At 41.0% G+C, this 22,058-nt stretch overlaps 1 protein-coding gene across 5 annotated transcripts in view; it reads right to left on the bottom strand.

Moving 5' to 3' along the window:
* The window catches only part of LOC137301479 (uncharacterized), a 101,505-nt gene extending 87,532 nt beyond the window's left edge, over positions 1 to 13,973 (bottom strand). For 3 of the 5 annotated variants that reach the window (XR_010958298.1, XM_067970988.1, XM_067970991.1), the window contains exons 1-7: positions 13,905 to 13,963; positions 12,920 to 13,079; positions 11,075 to 11,126; positions 8,094 to 8,256; positions 1,374 to 1,461; positions 1,228 to 1,284; positions 477 to 603 (exon numbers count right to left, since the gene is read on the bottom strand). Coding sequence is in view for 4 of the 5 variants with exons in the window: in XM_067970988.1 (XP_067827089.1) it covers positions 477 to 603; positions 1,228 to 1,284; positions 1,374 to 1,461; positions 8,094 to 8,256; positions 11,075 to 11,126; positions 12,920 to 13,000 (568 nt within the window). In the remaining variant the exon portion in view is untranslated. Of the gene's footprint in view, positions 1 to 476; positions 604 to 1,227; positions 1,285 to 1,373; positions 1,462 to 8,093; positions 8,257 to 11,074; positions 11,127 to 12,919; positions 13,080 to 13,328; positions 13,523 to 13,904 lie in introns of those variants that run through there. The other 2 variants (XM_067970989.1, XM_067970990.1) reach the window with 2 other exon arrangements.
* Between the last annotated feature and the right edge of the window lie 8,085 nt (positions 13,974 to 22,058).

Here is a 22,058-nt window from a genome sequence, read left to right as displayed (position 1 = left end):
ACCCACATTCCCTTTCCTTCTGCTCTCCTCCCTTCGTCCTCCCCTCGACTACTCATATGCAGTACCACGGGAGAATGACTAATAGGATAAATACATCCTAAGGCTGACCCTGAACCCTTGACCTCTTATGTAAATAGCATCAATATTAAGCATCGTCAGGAGATGCATAAAATACATAACTTAAAAAAAGGCAGCAAGTCATGGACATGGACACTGGTGAATTATCACAGCACTGGCACATTCACATTGCAAAAGTTTAGCATCAGCGCACAGTCGAAAGCACTTTGCCTCAATGCTTTCTTGCCATTTTTGTTGCTAATCAATATTTAATTAGAATTATCAAAATTTTAGCACTGTAAAATCCTTCTGGATTGAAGAGAAGCTCACTTCGAGCAATGCATATATTTTCAACCAGAAGCGGAAAATTAAGTTTAGAACTCTTTACAGACAGTAACGTGTAATCAGATGGTACTCACAATGAAGACCAGTGAGAGCGAGGGCTGTAGCCTTTTGCATTTTATTCCCAAAAGTCAACGACTTCCAGGCATCCCGAAAAATCAATTGCTGCTTTATCACTTTTATTGCCTCTTCCAAAGTGGAACACTGAAAATAAGTTTATCTTTAATTTCTGAATTAAAATACTCAATGCAAATCCAAGAGGTAATGAAGCACAAAAGAAAGAATCATAGTTATCATTTTGAAAACAGCAAGTGCACATTGTTTCATTATACTGTAACTTACTACTCAGTTATATTCTGTTGGTATGTAAAGAATGCTGTAGTGAAAAAGAATTTTTACCTACACATGCTGGCCGTTAGCCTTTGAATGAAGCCACCCAGAACACCCCATTTTCTCCATTTCATAGGGGTGATACATTATTTTTTTTAGTTGAACTTTTATAACAAACAGCCAGGAAGGTTGCACATTATAGAAGGAAGAAAAAGTCATGAGCATAGCATCCCCATTGATTTCTTGTTCAGAATCATCTTGAAATGGACTCAGATGTTGTTATGATAGACTGTTTGCCAATATGTTTTGGACTTTGGGACCAGCCTGATCCAATCCTTTATACATCTTTGTTCCAATATATTAAAAAAATATATATTTACCTTATAAATGTAATCAGTTTTACTTCATGAAATTACTTTAAATATTTATACCCGTGTAGTTGTTTTGTGCTTTTTAAAAATTAGTTTTGCAGAAATGGAAAAATAACTGGGTTCCTACCTTAACAAGGTATTCACCAACAGTATGAACAAACTGTATCAGCAATAGTCTCTTCAACTGCAAAATGATTGGAAAATAGATGAAAAACTGGTATTTAGGAGGACAGGAAAAGAAGTAGGCTATTCGGCAATGCTCTAGGCACTTACAACATAAACAAGCAGAGCCCTGTGTGCAGATTCCAAAAGATCTACGATCTTCAGTGTTTTGAGATCAAGGTCCTGCAGTTCGCCACAACTACAAGAAATAAAAGATGCTTTGTCAAAAAAAAAGCAGCTTCATGAACCCTTACGAAAGAAATTTACAATACTGCAGATGTATTGACATATATAGTTGGGCGAATCACATCTGTTGACTACCATAAATAACTTACAAAAAGTTTTCTATGGTCTTCCCAACGGCTACATTGGTGAAGCCAGCAAGTAATTGAATAGCGAATCAACAACCCGTTTTACACTATTGCACAGTCAAAATTAACCCCAAGCTTGGTGCTGACACTTGATCTTTTCTGTAGTTGAATTCACGCTCATCAAAATAGATAATAACAATGCTGAGGAATAGACCACATTCATCTCCCATATGAAAATATAGGCTTGTCATTAAGAAAAATATCAAATAGAACGTTTTTTGTTCCAGTGCCTTTCAAACTATCTTGATGGGCTTATGAATATTAATTACATAGAATGTACAGCACAGAAACAGGCCATTCGGCATAACAGGTCCATGCCGTTGTTTATGCTCCACACGAGCCTCCTCCCTCCCGACTTCATCCAACCTGATCAGCATATCCTTCTATTCTTTTCTCCCTCATGTGTTTATCCAGCTTGCCCTTAAATGCATCTATGCTATTTGTCTCAACTACTCCTTGTGGTAGTGAGTTCCACGTTCTAACCACTCTCTGCGTAAAGAAGTTTTTCCTGAATTCCCTATTGGATTTATTAGTGACTATCTTATATTTATGGCCCCTAGTTCTGGTCTCCCCCACAAGTGGAAACATTTTGTCTATGTCCACCCTATCAAACCCTTTCATAATCTTAGACGTCTATCAGGTCACCCCTCAGTCTTCTCTTTTCTAGAGAAAAGAGCCCCAGCCTGCTCAATCTTCCTTGATAGGTATAACCTCTCAGTTCTGATATCCTAGTAAATCTTTTTTGAACCTTCTCCAATGCCTCTATATCCTTTTTATAATAGAGACCAGAACTGTTCACAGTACTCCAAGTGCGGTCTTACCAAGGTTCTTTCCAAGTTGAACATAACATCCCTGCTTTTCAATTCTATCCCTCTAGAAACGAACTCCAGTGCTTGGTTTACTTTTTTATATGGCCTTACTAACCTGCGTTGCTACTTTTAGTCATTTGTGTATCGGTACCACTGGATCCCTCTGCTCCTCCACCTCCTTTACTCTTATTATCCAAGCAGCATGTGGCCCCCTTATTCTTCCCACCAAAATGTAGTACCTCACACTTATCTATATTGAAATTCATTTGCCAATTACACGCCCATTCTGCAAGTATATTAATGTATTTTGTCGCAGTCCTCCTCGATGTTAACTATAACCCCCAATTTGGTGTTGTCCGCAAGTTCTGAAATTGTACTTCCGACTCGTGTCCAAATTGCTTATGTAAATGGTGAACAGTGGTCCCAGCACTGATCCTTGTGGAACACCACTTCCCACCTCTTGCCAGTCTGAGTAACTACCTTTAACCCCTACTCTCTCTTTTCTCTCTTATCTATTCTGCTACTTGTCCCGTGACTCCATATGCTCTGACCTGAGTCACAAGTCTACTATGCGATACCTTATCGAAGGGCCTTTTGAAAATCCAAATATATTACATCTACTACATTACCCATGTCTACCCTTTCTGTTACTTCTTCAAAGAATTCAATAAGGTTGGTCAAGCATGACCTTCCCTTTTGAAATCCGTGGTGACTATTCTTTATTATATTTTCGGTTTCTAGATGTTTTTCTATTACATCTTTGAGTAAGGATTCCATTATCTTTCCTACCGCCGACGTTAAGCTAATTGGACTCTAGTTCCTTGGACTGGTTATCTCCCTTTTTAAATATAGGAATCACATTAGCTGTCCACCAGTCCTCTGGCACTATTCCCTTTTCTAATTAATTTTTATATATATATGTAATAGTGCGTCTGCCATCTCTTCCCTAAATCCCTTTAATATGCGCGGATGCAATCCATCTGGACCAGGGGATTTATCCTCTCTAAGTTTGATTAGCTTATCAATTATCGCCCTCCTTTCGATCTTAAATGTCTTCATATCTCTTCTTCTAATGTCATGCCCACCATGTTAGTCTCCCTGTTAAATACTGAGGCAAAGTAATCATTTAATATTTCTGCCATTTTGCTGTCATTACCTGTGAGTTTATCGTGTGTATCTCTTAGTGGCCCGATCCCTATCCGGTTTTTCTTTTGTTATTGATGTGTCTGTAGAATACTTTATTATTTCTTCTTGTATTCCTTGATAATTTAATTTCATAGTTTCTTTTTGCCTTCCAAATTGTTTTTTTCACTTCTTTCCTAATCTTTTCTTATTCCCTTTTGTTATCCTCTCTGTTTCCTATCTACTTAGTGTATGCCTTTTTCTTTAGTTTCAATTTTGATCATATTTCTTTATTCATCCATGGTGTATCATTTCTGGCTAGTTTGTTCTTGTTTTTTTAGTGGATATATTTCTCCTGGACTCTATTGATCACCATTTTAAATGTTTCCCACTGCTATTCTATTTCTTTGTTTAGCAGTAAATTTTTCCAGTTTATTTTCCCTAGTTCCATTCTCATCCCCTGAGAATCAGCTTTTTTGCAATTTATTACTTTGGTCTTTGTCTTACTTATGTCCTCTCAATCTTTATCTTAAACCTTATGATATTGTGATCGCTTTTGCTTGGATGTTCCCCTACACTTACTTCTCTTATCTGTTCTGGTTCATTTCCCATTTCTGGATCCAGTAGTGCTTCCTCTCGTTGCGCCTTTCACATACTGGGTAAGAAAGACGTCCTCCACATATTGTAAAAACTCCATTCCCTGTACCCCTTTACCTTCCTCTTCTTGCCAGTTTATTTGGGGATAGTTAAAATCTCCCATGATTATCATTCTATGTCCTTAACTCATTTCATATATTTGCATACATATTTCTTCCTCCACCTCCTTTCCACTATTAGGTGGTCTGTAGTATATCCCTATTAGCGTAATCTCTTGTCTTTTATTTCAATCCATATGGATTCTGTTTCTATCCTTCTGTTAGTTATGCCCCTTTTTCTACTGCCATTGTTATTTCTAATTAGTACAGCTACTCCACCCTTCTTCCTTCCCTATCCTTTCTGATTATGTTATAGCCTGCAATGCTTAGTTGCCAGTCCTGTTCTTTATGTAGCCATATTTCAGTTATTCCTACTACATCTAGTTCCTCGCTACAGATTATTACCTCCAGTTCCTCGGTTTTATTTTGGACACTGTGAACATTGCTGAACAGGCAGTTTAATTCATCTCGAATAGTTGTTCCTTTTACTTTAACAGTCCTTTTATACTTCTGTTTGTTCCTTGACCGTTTATGTTATCTTTATTCCTTACTCTGGTCTGACCTTTACAGTCATCTCCTGTTTCTTTTATCTTTAAGCTTTTGTTATTGCTGCCAGATCCCTCCCCCCATCTTGCTAGTTTAAAGCCTTATGCACCGCCCTATTTATCCTTTCCGCTAGGACTCTGGTCCCATTCCGATTCAGGTGGAGTACAGTTCCTTCCTGCCTCAGTACTGGTGCTGGCGTTCCATGAAATTAACTGATAATTATACAGAGAGGTAACACACAATCCATGATCATTTTTAAAAAGTGTATTACATTTTGTATTTAGAACTGTTACAATTTTAAAAAGCCTCTTTAGAGTAGAAGTACAGTAGGCTGCAAGCAATATGAGCAAAGGAGGGCAAAATGCAGCAAATTTAATGCCAATATAGAAAACTATTTTTTTAACCAATTTTCTCCTGGAGGTAGTGACTCTTACAGTAAGTATATGGTTCCACAGGCCCTCCAGTACCTCTCCCAACTAAGAGAGTCTTCATTGTCAACCTAGACAGGGAGTGTCATATCTGAGAGTCTGGAGCATGCAGCTGAGACAATATTCAACGAGTTTTGTACTCTACATATAATATTTTCATTCCCAAAAAGAAAATGAGCTTTTCCTAAACAAAGGTGTGTCCTAATTGCTATCTTAAACATAGTGGTATGTTTTTTCTGATTAGTCTGAAGGTCATGTAGTTACATCAAGAAAGATATAAAGATTTGGGTTAAAGTACAGCAAAGGTGCCTGAATTAAAGGGATGAGCTGATGTGGTAAAAGTGTCTTGAAAAACTCATTACCAGATTTATACCAAGAGAAGGAAACAATGCTTTAATTGATGCAATCATACCAACAGTCTGTGCAATTTCAGCATTTCTGCTTTTATTTGATTTCCAGAATTCAGGCTTTCTTGTTATACCACCATTCATATGTCACCCTATTTTAAAAATAATTAAAAACTAGGTGTTGTCCTATAACTCACTATGACTTAGAGAACATTTTGTTTTATAACAGCAGTAGCATTATTCCACATAACACATATTGTACAATTGTGTAATACATACACAGTTGAGCTCCCGAGGCAATGATCATAAAGGACACTGGCCTGGAGGGGACGGGGGGTAGCGGTGGCAATCGGAGGTGCGGGGTGGAAGATAGCAGCATGTGTGATCAGGAGAACTCCTGCTCCTCCCAGCTCCGCATTTAGGTAAGTATATTTTGAAATCTTTAAGGACAGCCTGTTAGGCCGCACGTAGACCTGGTTTTTCAGAGTGCAGCCGCCGAATTTTTGGCCTTTACCAACGGGGCAGGTGATGCACTTCCGGCTCCTAATGAGTGCGCGTTTCTTGCCCGCTGTATTGGAGGATTATGAGGCTGCTTAGTGCCCGAGAAGTGGCGGCTGCATTTCTAGGCCCTTGTCTCTCTTCCTTGAACGCATAATCTAGACCGACAGACTCTCCAGTGCAGTAACAAGGGAGGACTGCAGTTGGTGACGCCGTCCTTCAGCCAAGATGGTAAATTGACGGCACTTCTGCCTATTCCAGTGATTCATTTGAGCATTAAACAGTTCTATGGCAGTATTCAAAGCAACTTGCTGGCACTTCAGTGCCACAGAATGGCTGTAATATTTGCCGATGTAACAGTTACTACACCTATACATGAAGCATTTTAAGATGTTTCAACTTTTTACTATATAACACCTTGCATTTATATAACACATTTAATGTACTAAAATATCCCAAGGCACTTTGCAGCTGGGACACAGAATCAAGTAGGAATAGGAAGGGAAATTAGAGGTATGACCAAAAATACATTTGGAGAAAGGAGGTTTTAAAAACGCTTTGGAAAGTAAGGAGGGATGTCGTAAAAGAATAATTTAAGGAAAGGATTCCAGGATGTGGGGGCAAAACTGCACAGTGTTGTTTAAACTACTTTATATCAATACTAAATCATGAAGACATAAGCCCCAATTTTAAAATCGGAGCAGGGAGTCGAACAGTGAGGCCAAACGAAACAGTCACCGGCAAGGAACATCAGGCAGGAGGGGGTTTGGGCCGATCAAAGCTCGAGGAGAGGGGGAGACCGGGGCAGGTGAAGTCCAAGGTTTCCTTGTTGGGCCAGGAGGGCCACAAGAAACATTTCAAAAATGTAAACAAAAATGTACTACTTACCTATGTCTCTTCTACTCTGATGTTTCTTGGAGACTACGTGCGATTCATGCATCTCGGTTAAAATTACACTGGGGTCCAAATTACATCAGATCCCGACATTTTATTATTTATGAGGTCCCTGCCTGCCTGTGATGGGTAGCCTCCATGCTCTCAAAAACCCAGGAATTAAAATGGTAGGGGGGTTACACTGCAGCAACACAGTGGGTTCCACCAGGCTGCCATTTTAACCCCCCTGGGGATTATAGTCTGTGATTATGGAAGTGCATAATCCTATAGCAGAGCGGAAAATTTTACTTGAACCCAGCCAATTTAACTTAAAGTACAGTTTATAAAAAGTGCACCTTCTAGGTAGCTCAGTTATAGCAAGAGCAAGCAATGTAGTGTGCTCGTGTCACACCATTTTGAATGTAGAAAAAGTGGTTAGGTAAGTGTTAATTCCTGGGGTTGTTCTGGGACAGACCAATGGGTGTCTCAGGAATTAGTCAACCTACTCAACTGAAATACAAACATCCAATATAATTGACATCCCATCAATCTTTCTGAAATAATAGTTTGATTGACAGCTGTATTTGAGTCAGATAAATAGCTTTTAATTCCAATTCTGGGATATTCTGTTCTACTTATTTCCTTGTTTAATGTATGGTTTCATTCAATCTTTTTAAATTGTTTTTTTAATTCTTCCTCCAAACCAACAAAAATAACTTTTAAACACTGTCTTCCAAAAAGTGGAAATTTATCTTGCATGCTTTGCCAAAATTGAGATATTTCTGCACTTTACTAACAGTAAATCATTAGGGACGGTAAGACTCAACAGTTTGGGTTTAAAAATCAGTAAAAGTAATTAAGAATATCTTTAAGAAATTTATCATTGAAAATCTGTTAAAAACTGAAAAAGGCACACTTTTTAAATCTGGTTGGTTGAATTTTAGTTTGACAGATCATTTAGATCAAGTTGAATCCAGAATAAAACATGCTTGTACTGAAAAATGACAATCTTGTATTAGAAGTCACATATAAAACAGTATAGTTGCATTCTAAACTTGGAATAAGGCTACTATTATAGATTAGTTATATGGATTTATTTGTTGTATCATTTGTATAGCTGCTATTGTTACTGCAAAACTTACTGCTCATATTGAACGAGCTCAGCTTCAGCAGCCCAGTTCCTGTAGCGTTCATCTAGATGAGGCCTGCCAAAAAGAATTGGGCTCAGGAGCTGCACTTTTACAATGTGGCAGTACCTCTTCAACACAGACATCCTCAGGTAACACCATCTCTTCGGAATCAGCACTAGAAATAAGAACATGCACCATCTTAGGAAAGGAAATTGCGAGATGGATACCTAATCTAATCGATCTTTCAACAACAGAGGCTCAAAAGAGCAGAGCTAAGCAAAAAAAAAGCAATGCAGTAAGCCTATCCTAATAGCCTTTTCAAGCTGTTAGCCGAACAGTACAATGTACCTGCTGTAGCTTTCCAAGAACCCCCCCCACCCGCGCACCTTACAACAGCGTTACATTTCTCATGTTAAATAATATAAAGCACTGTATATGAGAAATGTATAGATCCCATTCAAAATATACTGATTACATTTATGACAATTTTGGTCTCAAGAGCCTAACTCTATATTTAAATGAACTTGCCTGACCAGCACTAATATTAAAACAATACGTTTAGCATACATCAACTAAGTATTTCTGAATTTCTTCCCTCCCTACGTCTTCAGAATGTTAGTTTGGCACAACTGGTTGGTGTGGCAACATTTTGTGACACGGAACATTAAGTTCACTACTTTGTGCCAGGAGTTCCCAATCTCAGTTTGTTTGTCAGGAAAGTGGCAAATGTTGCCCAGTTGTTTCTGCTCAGTGAGAGGAACAGAGGGAAGAAGCACAGGAGAGAAAAAAGCTCATTTTAAATCAGCAGCCTAGTCACTGCAGGTTGTTCTGGCACATCTCCCAGCAGCAAGTTAAAGAGCAACAATGGTATAGGTCAGGCACTGAGCTAACTGCCTAGTCTCTCAATAAAGGAATGTCAAGCTTGCACCTAAAGCCACAAGAACATAACATAAGAAATAAGAGCAGGAGTAGACCATTTGGCCCCTTGAGCCTACTCTGCCATTCAATATCATGGCTGATCTACTACCACAACTCCACTTTCCCACCCTATCCGCATACCCCTTGATTCTCCAAGTGTCCAAAAATCTATCGATCTCAGTCTTGAATATACTCAATGACTGAGTATCCATAGCTCTCTGGGGTAGAGAATTCCAAAGATTCACAACCCTGTGAGTGACGAAATTTTTCCTCATCTCAGTCCTAAATGTCTGACCCCTTATCATGAGACTATGACCCCTAGATCTAGACTCTCCAGCCAGGGGAAACAGCCTCTAAGCATCTACCCTGTCAAGCCCTCCAAGAATCTTATATGTTTCAATGAGATCACCTCTCATTCTTCTAGACTCCAGAGAATATAGGCCCATTCTACTCAATCTCTCCTCATAGAACAACCCTCTCATCCCAGGAATCAATCTAGTGAACCTTCGTTGCACCCCCTCTAAGGCAAGTATATCCTTCCTTAGGTAAGGAGACCAAAACTGTGCACAGTACTCCAGGTGTGGTCTCACCAGAGCCCTACAGAATTGCAGCAAGGCCTCCTTACTCTTATACTCCAAGTACGGTATGTTTACTGCTTTGATCTCCATCATAAATACTGTAGAAGCTTAATCAAAATTATAATACCTTTACAGGAAAGTCTGCATTACAGTGCTGTAAATATCCTCACAAAATATTTTACAATATTTGGAACTACAACAGTTAACAGATAATGGTGAAAAATGTCCAAGTTAACTGTCTACAAAAAATTGAATAGACTTACCAGTAACTTTAAAAACATTCTTCCACTGCAATCAGTTTTGTCTACCAAATTGGTGTTTCATTTAAGAAAGAAATGAAACTGAAATCCTATAACCTGGGATTATGACAAAACTGAAGTTCTTTATTCTAAATACTCTGTAACCCCATTACTATACATGAATAACTTCACTGTTAAAAGAGACTATTGTTTTCTCCATAATGTCTAACATTACAAAATTCTAAACCTGACAAAATAAATTTAGAACAGGACAAACTTCTGAGCTTTGCAGAAGACCAGTTGCATTTGTTTCTCAAATTACAAAAAAATGTCAAAGAATGCAAAAATCTCCAAAGTCAAAGTTTGTAAAGATTATTCAGTCTTTGATCCAAACTTTATTCCTTCCTCTTTTTTGTAATAATTGAAATAAGAGATGTTAGAGCCAGGAATAGAACACCGCTGTCATCCAATCAGGGGTAGCACAGCCAGAAGCAAGCAGTGCTCCTTTTGCCCTCCCCCAACCTCGAAAGAGTAACCTTTACTACAACAGAATGATTCCTACATGGCCATCGTTGTGACCTCACTGGGTGACAGTGCCAATTAAGAGCCAAATTGGGAGAGTTTTGTGCTGTGTTCTCACACCAACTAGGAACTGAGTTCAGATTACCCAAACATATTTCTCATAAGGCCTTTATGGCTGAGAGAGAGAGAAGAGAGAGAGAGAGAGACACTTTCATCCTGAGTCTGTTGGATTGGAATTTGGTTGCATTGGTTAAAATTGTGTACTCATCCACCTCGACCCCAGTAATTTTGAAAATGTTTAAATACTGTCTTTCTGTTTTGGTTCCCCAAACTACACACCACTCTCCAGCTGAGTAGGCTAGTCGGTGATTTGCTCCATTGTCTCAGTCAATGCTTTCTTAAGCCAGCCATGAGAGGTGCACAACAGTAATCTGCAATAAATAACTCACTACAAAACTCCTTTCCTTTGAGGAAATATCTAGTTTCAACCTAGCAACTCCCCAGTGGGACAGCTATCTGCAACCTCGTCACCTAGAGAATTAAAGGCACTAACTCATATTCTAAAATCCCGCTGATGTTTCAACGTGCTTCAACTGAATGCTTCTGTAATCCTTAAATTAAATCATTTGCCAGCACTGCTACAATCACAGTCGGTATTACTTTTGTACCTGGCTAGCTCTACAATAGCCAATCTCTTCTCTCAAAACATGAAAAGAATCCTTTTGAGTTTTTTTACCTTCATAGCTTATCTTTGGGGGAGCAATCGGAGGAAACCATGGTTTCAAATCCTGTAATTATAATTAAACAATAAGTAAAACAAATCTATAAGCAGCTCATTCATTCAATGTCACAAATGACTAAATTAGTTAGCACGACAAAGAACGATTTGAACTAAGTTTAGTACATTTGACAGAAATCTAAAATACCCTTTATATTTTCTTTACAATAATCATTTTCTAAGAAATAAGTAGAACACACAGGTTGCAATGTAACCTGCTGGTGTTGCAGCATCGAATGGAAGAATTTTATTTCTTCTAGTCACTCACTCAGTCACTTCTACATTTTAAAAAATCCCAGATGACATAAAAGCAGACTTGAACCAAAGATGCAGAACCTGATGGATGCTGGGATTTGGAAAATCAAACTAACCCCATGCTACCAGCAGGCCTCAGTTATTCCTACTGAATACCTCACATCATCACCAATTGAAGGAATGAGGAAATTTGTATTTTTGACATTTCATCAGCATCTACTGCCTTTTTGGGGAGATTTCCACTACCCTTTGTGTGAAAAAGCACTTCCTGAATGGTCTAGCTCTAATTTTAAGATGGTGACCCCTTGTCCTGGATTTTCCCCACCGGAGGAAAATGAATCTCTGTATCTACCCTATTGATTCCTTTTATCATTTTAAACACCACAATTAGATCACCCCTCAACCTTCTAAACTCAAAGAAATATGAGCCACGTTTATACAACCTGTCCTCATGATTTTACCCTTTAAGCCCTGGTTTCATTCTGGTCAATCTGCACGGTACCCCTTTCAAGTTCAATATATCCTTCCCGAGGTGCAGTGCCCAAAACCGAAAGCAGTACTCCAGATGGGATCTGATGAAGGCTATATACAACTGAAGCATTACTTCCTCCCCTTTGTATCCCAGCCTCTTGAGATAAAGGCCAACATTTCATTAGCCTTTTTAATTACTTTTTGAACCTGTGTACTGGCTTTTACAGATTTGTGCACCTGAACACCCAAATACCTTTGTTCCTCCACAGTTCCTAGTCTTTCGCCATTAAAATATTCTGATTTGTCTTTCTTGGATCTCCACATTGAACTCCATTTGCTATAGTTTTTCCCATTCACTTAATATGTCTATGTTCCTTTGTAACTTCCTGCTCCCATCGACACAACTTACTGCACCTCCTAATTTAGTGTCATCATGTGTGCAAGCATAAAAAGGCACAGCCAGTTTTATGTGTGAGATTGGTCCCCATTTCACTCGTGTATGCAGTCTTTTTGTTTAAAATGTCCCAGCTCCTCACCCCCCCCGCCAAATCAATTTTGAACTAGAGAAAATAAGTTACATGCAAGAATTTAATACAATAGAACTTATGCAATTTGATGTCCCAATCTTGTCTGATCAATTTTGTTTAATTTAACAAAATTACCAGTATATGACCAATGTAGAACTGCTTCAAATATTTTAGTCTGCAGTCTAAACATTCACAAAAACACAAAGATCTGCCGCAACATTACTAGGCCATATTATTTACTTCAAAGTCCAGGGAGTTAGAATCAAAAATACTATAATTTTTCCATTTTATAATAGTTTTTAAAATATTATGGGATTTTCGCTGTGCATCAAGGTGATGGATACAGTGATGGGGATTGGTACACGTGTCAATATTTGGCCACCCTGTGTCAATGTCAAACAACTCAGAACAGGTATAGAACAGACAGATTCTGCTCTGCCCCAAAAATGGAGGAAGAATTTCTCTGTTTACGATGTGTATTGATACCATAAACATTGCTTTTGAATGCATTTATGTTGCTACAGTGACCAGAGCAATTCTTTCTACTTACCTCATCAGAGGAAACTAGATCTGGTAAGTCATTTGAATCAGAAGAAGTACAGCCATCACTGTCCCAAACCCCAGGGTCCATAATTGCAAGCTAGGAACTGCAATATTAAAAATTGGACATGTATAATGTTTTCCAGCACCTTCTATCAAGCTACTGTCTCCTGTCCAAACAAAGCAAAAACATTGATCGACAATTTCAGCCAGCGTTACAAACTACATGTTATTAAATCTCACACAAGCAACACCTTCACAACACTGGCTTGTGTTACATTCGTGTGTACGTACGTGCGTGTCTTATGTATTTTTCTGGGAATTAACAACATTAAGATTAAATATAAACAATAATTAACAACCAAACACAAGCATGAAACAAAAAACATCAAACCCTCCGCAAAATAAACATAACATACAGGGTGATATTTTGCGTGTCTACGGCGGCATCATCGTCTTACACTACGAGACAGAATTTTAAACATTACTTTCAAGGGGGTGACGGCCCAAAGGCGGAATATCTGAAACTGTCCTTCAAAAAGAGGAAGATTTGGTCAAAATCAATCCCAAATCTCGCTCATGGGGAGTGAGTTGTGCATTTAAAATATTTCGGGGTATCTCACTCCTAAAAGGAAACAAACCCAGTTGCAGATTTTTGGAAAGGGTTTTCTAGTTTCTCTCCCCTTTGATCACCTCAATCCCAACTGGGAGTTTTAACTCCAATCCCAACCCGCCCCCCCCCCCCCCCCGTGAAGCCTCAGGACCCGTCACTCCCGCCCTCCGTCTCCGACCAAACTTTGCCAGGAACTCAACCGCCAGCTTGGTGGTGGAACCCGACCGACCGACTCTCGAACCGCTCCGCCGTGGTCACGATACCGAAATCGCTCATTGTGTATGTATATATATATATATATATAATTGAACACTTTAAGCTGGTAATGCGGCGCTCTAACAATCCCCACCGACCTGCTCGTTCGAATAAAGATCAAACTCACCACAGGCCAACGTTCACCAGCAACATGGACGCCCCGCTCCGGCAGATCTCGCGATACCTGGCCAGCGTCCCGCCGCAGGGCACGCCGGGAGTTGTAGTTCACACACCTTGGTCCACCGCAGGAGTTTGATCAGAGTTGTCAACATCTGGCCGACAGGAGTTGCCAACCCTCCAGGAATTAAAGATTAATCCCCTGGACACTGCTGCAAGCAACCCGGGAGAAAAATCATAAAAGCATTAAGAAGCAATTGTGATTTTTTTTAATTCATTTTCTTTGAACACTTTTGTTTATTAGTTGTAAAAAGTATTGGAGATGAGGGGAAAAAAAGGGCTGAGCGAGGTGGGAGGTGATGTGATGAAACCTCCTGGAATACGTCCAAACAGTACGTGGGACATCTAATAAATTATGGGGCACTGCAAGGACATCTTGCGCTCTGCACTTAAAGCAGAGATCACATCTAGCCAAATTTAATTGACTATATATAAAAGGAGAGTAAAACTTCAAATTCTGAAATAAAAACAGAAAATGCTGGAAATGCACAGCAGGTCTGGCATTAGCTGCAAAGAGAAAACAAGAGTAGTGACAAGGTGTCGATATCTGAAACACTAACCTGCCTTTTCTCTTTACAGATGCTGATGGACCAGCTCTGTATTTCCAACATTTTCTGTTTACATTTTTAATTGACCCATCTATGTTTCCAATTGGCATCCATTTTAACCTGACATTGTTGTGGCATTTAGCCACTTTAAGACAGATGGAGATACTCTGCCAAGAAGTAAGCTTCAAAATAATCAGGACTCCTGTGTATATAATATTTCTGATCTGTCTTCCACTTGATTCAGTTCAACTGGGGTCTATAGTCTCGGAAACCCAATCCCCTTCCCCTGACATAGGTAATTCCTTCAATGACTTTTCTTATCGCCTTTCAGAATACCTCATCCTTAGGGATCCCTTCTTCATGTGAGACTGGTATCCATGCTTCCCATAACTTCTACAACAGTTTTGTGACATATTCAACACATCCAATTCCACTGCAAATAGAGTCTCTGCAGTAGTTTCACTTGAATATGTGGTGTGCTCTACTTTGTCTCAGATGGATTTTCAGGGGATCTGAGCAAATTTCAGGCCTAAATCTATCTTCTATTCTCAACGGACTTTGCCCTAGCCTTCACCTCTTTCATTCAGAAGAAAAGCACAAGCCAATGAGAAGAAATGTGAGATTATAGATTTGGCATAATTCCTCTAAAGAAATGATTTGCAAATCTACCTCCAGCCACAGTGACCATTCAAAAGTTGAGTTTGAAATTTAACTAGCAGAAATTTGAAATATTAGCGTGCAAAACTATTTATCAAATACCCAATCTAACCCCAGTGACATTACCAGAAGTAGTTATTGTCAACTTTGAAATTGGGATTATTCCATCAGAAGTGTTCAAGTGAACAGGCCCAATATTATCCAATCTTTGCATGCATCTATTGTATTAAAATTTAGGCAGGGGTTTGATTTCTTTTATCACTATTACTAAACAGTAGCACAAATCAACAACTGGAGAATGAGCCATGGCTCATAAAGATCCTCTTGTATGGGTCACATTTTGGTGCAACAGCAATCGGTACACCATGGATTGAGATTAAACTGATCTGATTCCCATTCTTTGAGTTCTTGATCTCAACTAAATAATCGTGAGAAGCTGCTGATTGGAGGCTAGATACTCCCCTCAGACAGGGAGAGAAAATATCTGGGAGAGTTGCCCCAAGCTTCTCTTGTGCACCTCAGGTGCCTGGTTAAGAATAGCGATAGTGGAACCTGGACGAAGGTTGCATGCTCTTCTCAGCCACAGTTGACAAAGGGCCGAGAAAACCAAAGGGGTAAAAAATCATTAAACACAAGATGGGAGACATTTATTGCCTGCATACTTTACACAAATAAAAATTACTTACTCCTAAACTATTTTTTGAAAGTTTTGTTTTTAAACTACTTTAAGTTTTATCTACATCATGCACATTTCCACTGCTAAAAGGGCAGCTAGGCAACTTGCTTTCAGATCTCCGTAATACTACTGCGTAATTGTACTGTGTGATACAAGTACACCAACTCTACAGCAGACTCCGCAACCTCGAAACCAAGATAGAGTCCATACTCTCAACCTGTACTCAGGACACAGCAGACCAGCTACGAGACACCGCCAAACAGACGAGGCAACGGAACTACGCTGCCTATATGAAAACCAAGAGCAGGAAGCTTGAGAAACTCGGCATCACCACCAGCATCAACCAAGCCTCCCCCGGTACCATGGTTGCAACCACAGGGAAGGTTATCATCAATTTGTCCGACCACACCCTTCAACCAGACGAAATCGAAGTTCTCAGCCGAGGGCTCAATTTCTGCCCCACCACCAAAATGGACCCAATCGGTCTCGTGGCGGACACAGAGGAATTCATCAGGAGAATGAGGCTCCGGGAATTCTTCCACAAATCCCAAGATTTCAGCAGCGAACCCAATGAGACAATCAACGATCCGGAACAGCAGACAGAGGGATCCGCGGTACAGCAACCGAAGAAGAAAGAGTCAAATTGGACTCCTCCGGAGGGTCGCTGCCCTAAGCTTGACATGTATGCTCAAGCAGTCAGGAGATGCGTCAACGCCAGATTCATCAGCCGCACTCACAAGACAATCCAGAATGTCACCCGAGCACAACGCAATGCCATCGACGCTCTCAAGACCAACTGCAACATCGTCATCAAACCAGCGGACAAAGGAGGAGCCATCGTCATACCGAACAGAACGGACTATTGCAAAGAAGCATACCGACAACTGGACAACCAGGAACGCTACAGATGGTTACCCGCAGATCCGACCAAAGAACACACCCACCAGCTCAACAAACTGATCAAGACCTTCAATCCAGACGTTCAAAGCATCCTACGTGCTCTCATCACAGAATCATAGAATCATAGAAGTTTACAACATGGAAACAGGCCCTTCAGCCTAACATGTCCATGTCACCCAGTTTATACCACTAAGCTAGTCCCAATTGCCTGCACTTGGCCCATATCCCTCTATACCCATCTTACCCATGTAACTGTCATCCCACGTACTCCCCGCGTGGGAGACTTCCACTGCCTCCCAAAGATACACAAAGCCAACACACCCGGACGTCCTATCGTATCAGGCAACAGAACCCTGTGTGAGAACCTCTCTGGATACGTCGAGAGCATCCTGAAACCCATCGTACAGGGAACCCCCAGCTTCTGTCGCGACACTACAGACTTCCTACAAAAATTCAGCACCCACGGACCAATTGAACCAGGAACACTTCTCACCACGATGGACGTCTCGGCACTCTACACCAGTATCCCCCATGATGACGGCATCGCTGCAACAGCCTCAGTACTCAACACCAACAACAGCTAATCTCCAGACGCCATCCTACAACTCATCTGCTTCATCCTGGATCACAATGTCTTCACCTTCGATAACCAGTTCTTTACCCAAACACACGGAACAGCCATGGAGACCAAATTCGCACCCCAATATGCCAACATTTTCATGCACAAGTTCGAGCACGACTTCTTCACTGCACAGGACCTCCAACCAACGCTATACACCAGATACATCAACAACATTTTCTTCCTATGGACCCACGGCGAAGAATCACTGAAGAGACTACACGATAACATCAACAAGTTCCATCTCACCATCAAACTCACCATGGACTACTCCTCAGAATCGGTTTCATTCTTGGACACACGAATCTCCATCAAAGATGGGCACCTCAGCACCTCACTCTACCGCAAGCCCACGGACAACCTCACGATGCTCCACTTTTCCAGCTTCCACCCTAACCACGTCAAAGAGGCCATCCCCTATGGACAGGCCCTGCGAATACACAGGATCTGCTCAGACAAGGAGGAATGCGATTGACACCTACAGACGCTGAAAGACACCCTTGTAAGAACGGGATATGATGCTCGACTCGTCGATCGACAGTTCCGACAGGCCACAGCGAAAAATCGCATAGATCTCCTCAGAAGCCAAACACGGGACACAACCAGCAGAGTACCCTTCGTCGTCCAGTACCTCCCCTGAGCGGAGAAACTACGCCATGTTCTTCGCAGCCTTCAACATGTCATCGATGACGACGAACACCTCGCTAAGGCCATCCCCACGCCTCCAGTACTCGCCTTCAAACAGCCATCTAACCTCAAACAGACCATAGTTCGCAGCAAATTACCCAGCTTTCAGGAGAACAGTGTCCACGACACCACACAACCCTGCCACAGCAACCTCTGCAAGACATGCCAGATCATCGACACAGATACCACCATCACACGAGAGGACACCACCCACCAGGCACATGATTCATACTCCTGCGACTCGGCCAACGTTGTCTACCTCATACGTTGCAGGAAAGGATGCCCTGGAGCATGGTACATCGGCGAGACCATGCAGACACTGCGACAGCGGATGAACGGACACCGCGCAACAATCGCCAGACAGGAGGGTTCCCTCCCAGTCGGGGAACACTTTAGCAGTCAAGGACATTCAGCCTCCGATCTGCGGGTAAGCGTTCTCCAAGGCGGCCTTCAAGACACACGACAACGCAAAATTGTCGAGCAGAAATTGATAGCCAAGTTCCGCACCCATGAGGACGGCCTCAACCGGGATCTTGGGTTCATGTCACGCTACATGTAACCCCACCAGTGAAAAAAAGTTAGCTGTTTTTAATACAACTGGTCATTCTCTCTCTTTCTCTGCCTTTCGGGTGTCTCTCTCTCTCTCTGTCTTTGTGTTCTGACCGGTTGTGTATTCAGTAGTCTTGTATGTAATGTTTCTCTGTCTGAACACCATTCCACTCCTTTGATTGCTTTGATTATATCTCTGCCGAGGTGTGATAACGGGCAGTTGGAAAGATTATCTGTAATCACCAGGCATTGTTCTCTGACTATTTATGCTGTACCTTTATGGAATCCTACACTCACCTGACGAAGGAGGAAAGCTCCGAAAGCTTGTGATTTCAAATAAAGCTGTTGGACTATAACCTGGTGTTGTAAGACTCCTTACATTTGATACAAGTACAGGTATAGCTTGACTCATACTTTGGCACTCCTTTCACAGTTACCATCTGGAACAGTTCCTGAGCTCCACTCGACACCTCCCTAGTGACCGAGCCAAGATCAAGATGGAACCTGAACCATCTTGGTTATTCTATGGTGCAATACATTAATACACCAATTCAAAGTGCCCCCGGGCTGCATTATGAATCATCATTCTTGAGATAAAGTAACCTTGACTTAACTAACTTCTAATTGTAGGGTATAGTCCTGCCCATTATCCAAACACTTACTGTTGAAAGTATGCATGAAAGACTGCGAATGCACAACAATTTTTTTTATACCATGAGCTGTATTGTTGAGTCTATGACATGGCGCTCATGAAATATGACTTCAGTGAACTACATTTGATCTATATATGAGCAAAAGTTTACATTCTAGCAGTTCTATTGCCACCAATCAGATACTGGAGAAAATTACATGCAAAGCAACAAACAACAACAACAACTTCTATTTACACAGTGCCCTTAACATAGTAAAACATCTCAAGGCGCTTCACAGGAGTGTCATCAAACAAAATTTGACACCGAGCCACACAGGGAGATATTAGGTCAGGCTTGGTCAAAGAGGTCAGTTTAAAGGAGTGTCTTAAAGGAGGAAAGAGAGATAGAGAGGCGGGGAGGTTTAGGGAGGGAATTTCAGAGCTTAGGGCCTAGGCAGCTGAAGGCACAGCCGTCAATGGTGGAGGGATTAAAATTAAGGATGCGCGTGAGGCAAGAATTGGAGGAGCACAGAGATCGCGCAGGATTGTAGGGCTGGAGGAGGTTAGGGAGGGGAAAGGCCAGGGAGGGATTTGAAAACAAGGATGAGAATTTTAAAATTGAGGCATTCCCAGACTGGGAGCCAATGTTCAGAGGTGATGGGAGAATGGGACTTGATGTGAGTTAGATACAGGCAGCAGAGATTTGGATGAGCTCAAGTTTATGGAGGGTGGAAGATGGGAGCCCGGCCAGGAGACCATTGGAATCGTCAAGTCTAGAGGTAACAAAGGCATGGATGAGGGTTTCAGCAGCAGATGAGCTGAGGCAGGGGCGGAGATGGCCGATGTTACTAAGGTGGAAATAGGTGATCTTGGTGATGGAGCTGATATGTGATCGGAAGCTCATATCAGGGTCAAATAGGATGCCAAGGTTGCAAACAGTCTGTTTCAGCCTCAGATAGTGGCCAGGGAGAGGGATGGAGTCGGTGGCTAGGGAACGGAGTTTGTGGCGCGGACCAAAGACGATCGCTTCGGTCTTCCCAATATTTAATTATACGCTCCCACTCACCATCAAACCGTATCATCAAAAAACCAAAGGAAAAGTCAAACTAATTAAAATGGTCCCTGCAGCCACAGCAAATGTATGAAAGAAAGAACCAGTCATTTTTTTTCACATCTTCAAGCAGAAGGTACATTATCCATGTTATAAGACTATAATGTGTCACATCAACTTACAACATGTTAGGTCAGCTTCAGTTTACTTCTTTTTCCCCATTGTATTCAAGCCACAGTTATTATTTATAATTGTTTCGAATAGGAAACATGTCAGGGATCTACTGTATACAGTCCTTATCCAAAGGCTGAACAGAATAATGCATGAGTACAGACTACCATTAGATAAATATTATCAACAACAAGCTAAATTATATTCTCTTGACTTTTGCATTTAACTTTCAATAAGCGCGGACACGATGGGCCGAAGGGCCTCTATCCGTGCTGTATGACTCTATGACTCTATGACTCTAAGAAGACCAAGTGGAGTTGGCAGCTGAGGAACATCAAGCAGTTGCTCAGGCTCCCAGCTTCAGGCATTTCTCTGTTGTGTAAGCCAGGAATTTGTACCCTACTGGACCAGTCTTCAGAAGGGACTTAAATGATGACCAAAAAGCCTTTTATGTCATCTTGAAGACAACGATGAACACCCTGCAAGGGTTGTTGAAGAATGTGCAGGAATGCACCTCCAACCTGTCTGCAGCAATATGTCATGAATTTTCACAACTGCAGTGCACCCTGGAGCAAGTAGCAACTTCACAGCCATCTGCATGGGAGCCCTCAAAAACAAAGGGACCAAAACCAGACACTGTGACTGTGACTAGTGATCCTTTCACATACTTGTCTTTCTCATCTAAATTATGCAGCACTATCGGAATCCCTGAAGAAATTCCCATCCTCCCCAATTACTTACAACTTGACTTGCAGCAGCAAGCAACAATAAAGTATTGCCAAAAAAACAAACAAGGCAAATAATATTACACCCCAGCAAGAAAGACTAATGCAAGGAGCAAAATGAACCAAATGCCAATGCTAAATGGAAAAAATAACAGAGCTTTGCCGTCAAGTTTTGTATCAGTAACTTTGCTTTAAGAATCCAATGCGCGCAGGCCAGGCGAAAGGATTTGTCGTGCACCCATTTAATATGGGTGAACTCAGCACTGGGATGGACCCAATCGCATCATTCTTATGCCTCTAATGCACAGCCTTGCCCACAGCCCCAAATTTCTCTGCCAAAAAATGCGGTTCGCTGTTTCTTGGCGCACAACCAATTGTCTCTCGCCTTCAGAGAGGCTCTGTGCTGGGAGCGAAGCCGAATAAAATAGTTCTTAAGTATTTCTGGTAACGCCCGTGGAGATCAATGGACACTGGAGTTGAGTATCTGTTAAGTTAGAGAAAGACTCTGATACTTCAAATCATCAATGGACAAATTCCAAACATATAATTTAACATGCTTCTTCAAATCCACCACCTTCTGGATGATCGACCTAGCTGAAGTGGAGCTGATTTGCTGATCTCTGATTTGGAAGAATTCCTTACAGCCAAGTCCAAAATACCACACAGTGGCTTGTGCTTTTCGTCTCATTAATTATCAGAAAAGTGTAAGACATTAAAAATATTTTCCAAATAATTTTAATACAAAGTCACAGAGCATTACAAAGACAGGTTCTGATTACAAATACAAATTTCATATTTGCACTTTAAAATCTAAGGCAGTCCAATAAAGACATCAAATAATCACAAAACCATCTTGTTACCGTATTAACAGCTCAATTTTGTATTTGAAC

This window comes from Heptranchias perlo, chromosome 33 (assembly GCF_035084215.1).
Source record: "Heptranchias perlo isolate sHepPer1 chromosome 33, sHepPer1.hap1, whole genome shotgun sequence".
NCBI lineage: Eukaryota > Metazoa > Chordata > Chondrichthyes > Hexanchiformes > Hexanchidae > Heptranchias > Heptranchias perlo.
The sequence above is the reverse complement of the archived record's forward strand: the minus strand, read 5'-3'. Positions and strand labels throughout refer to the sequence as shown.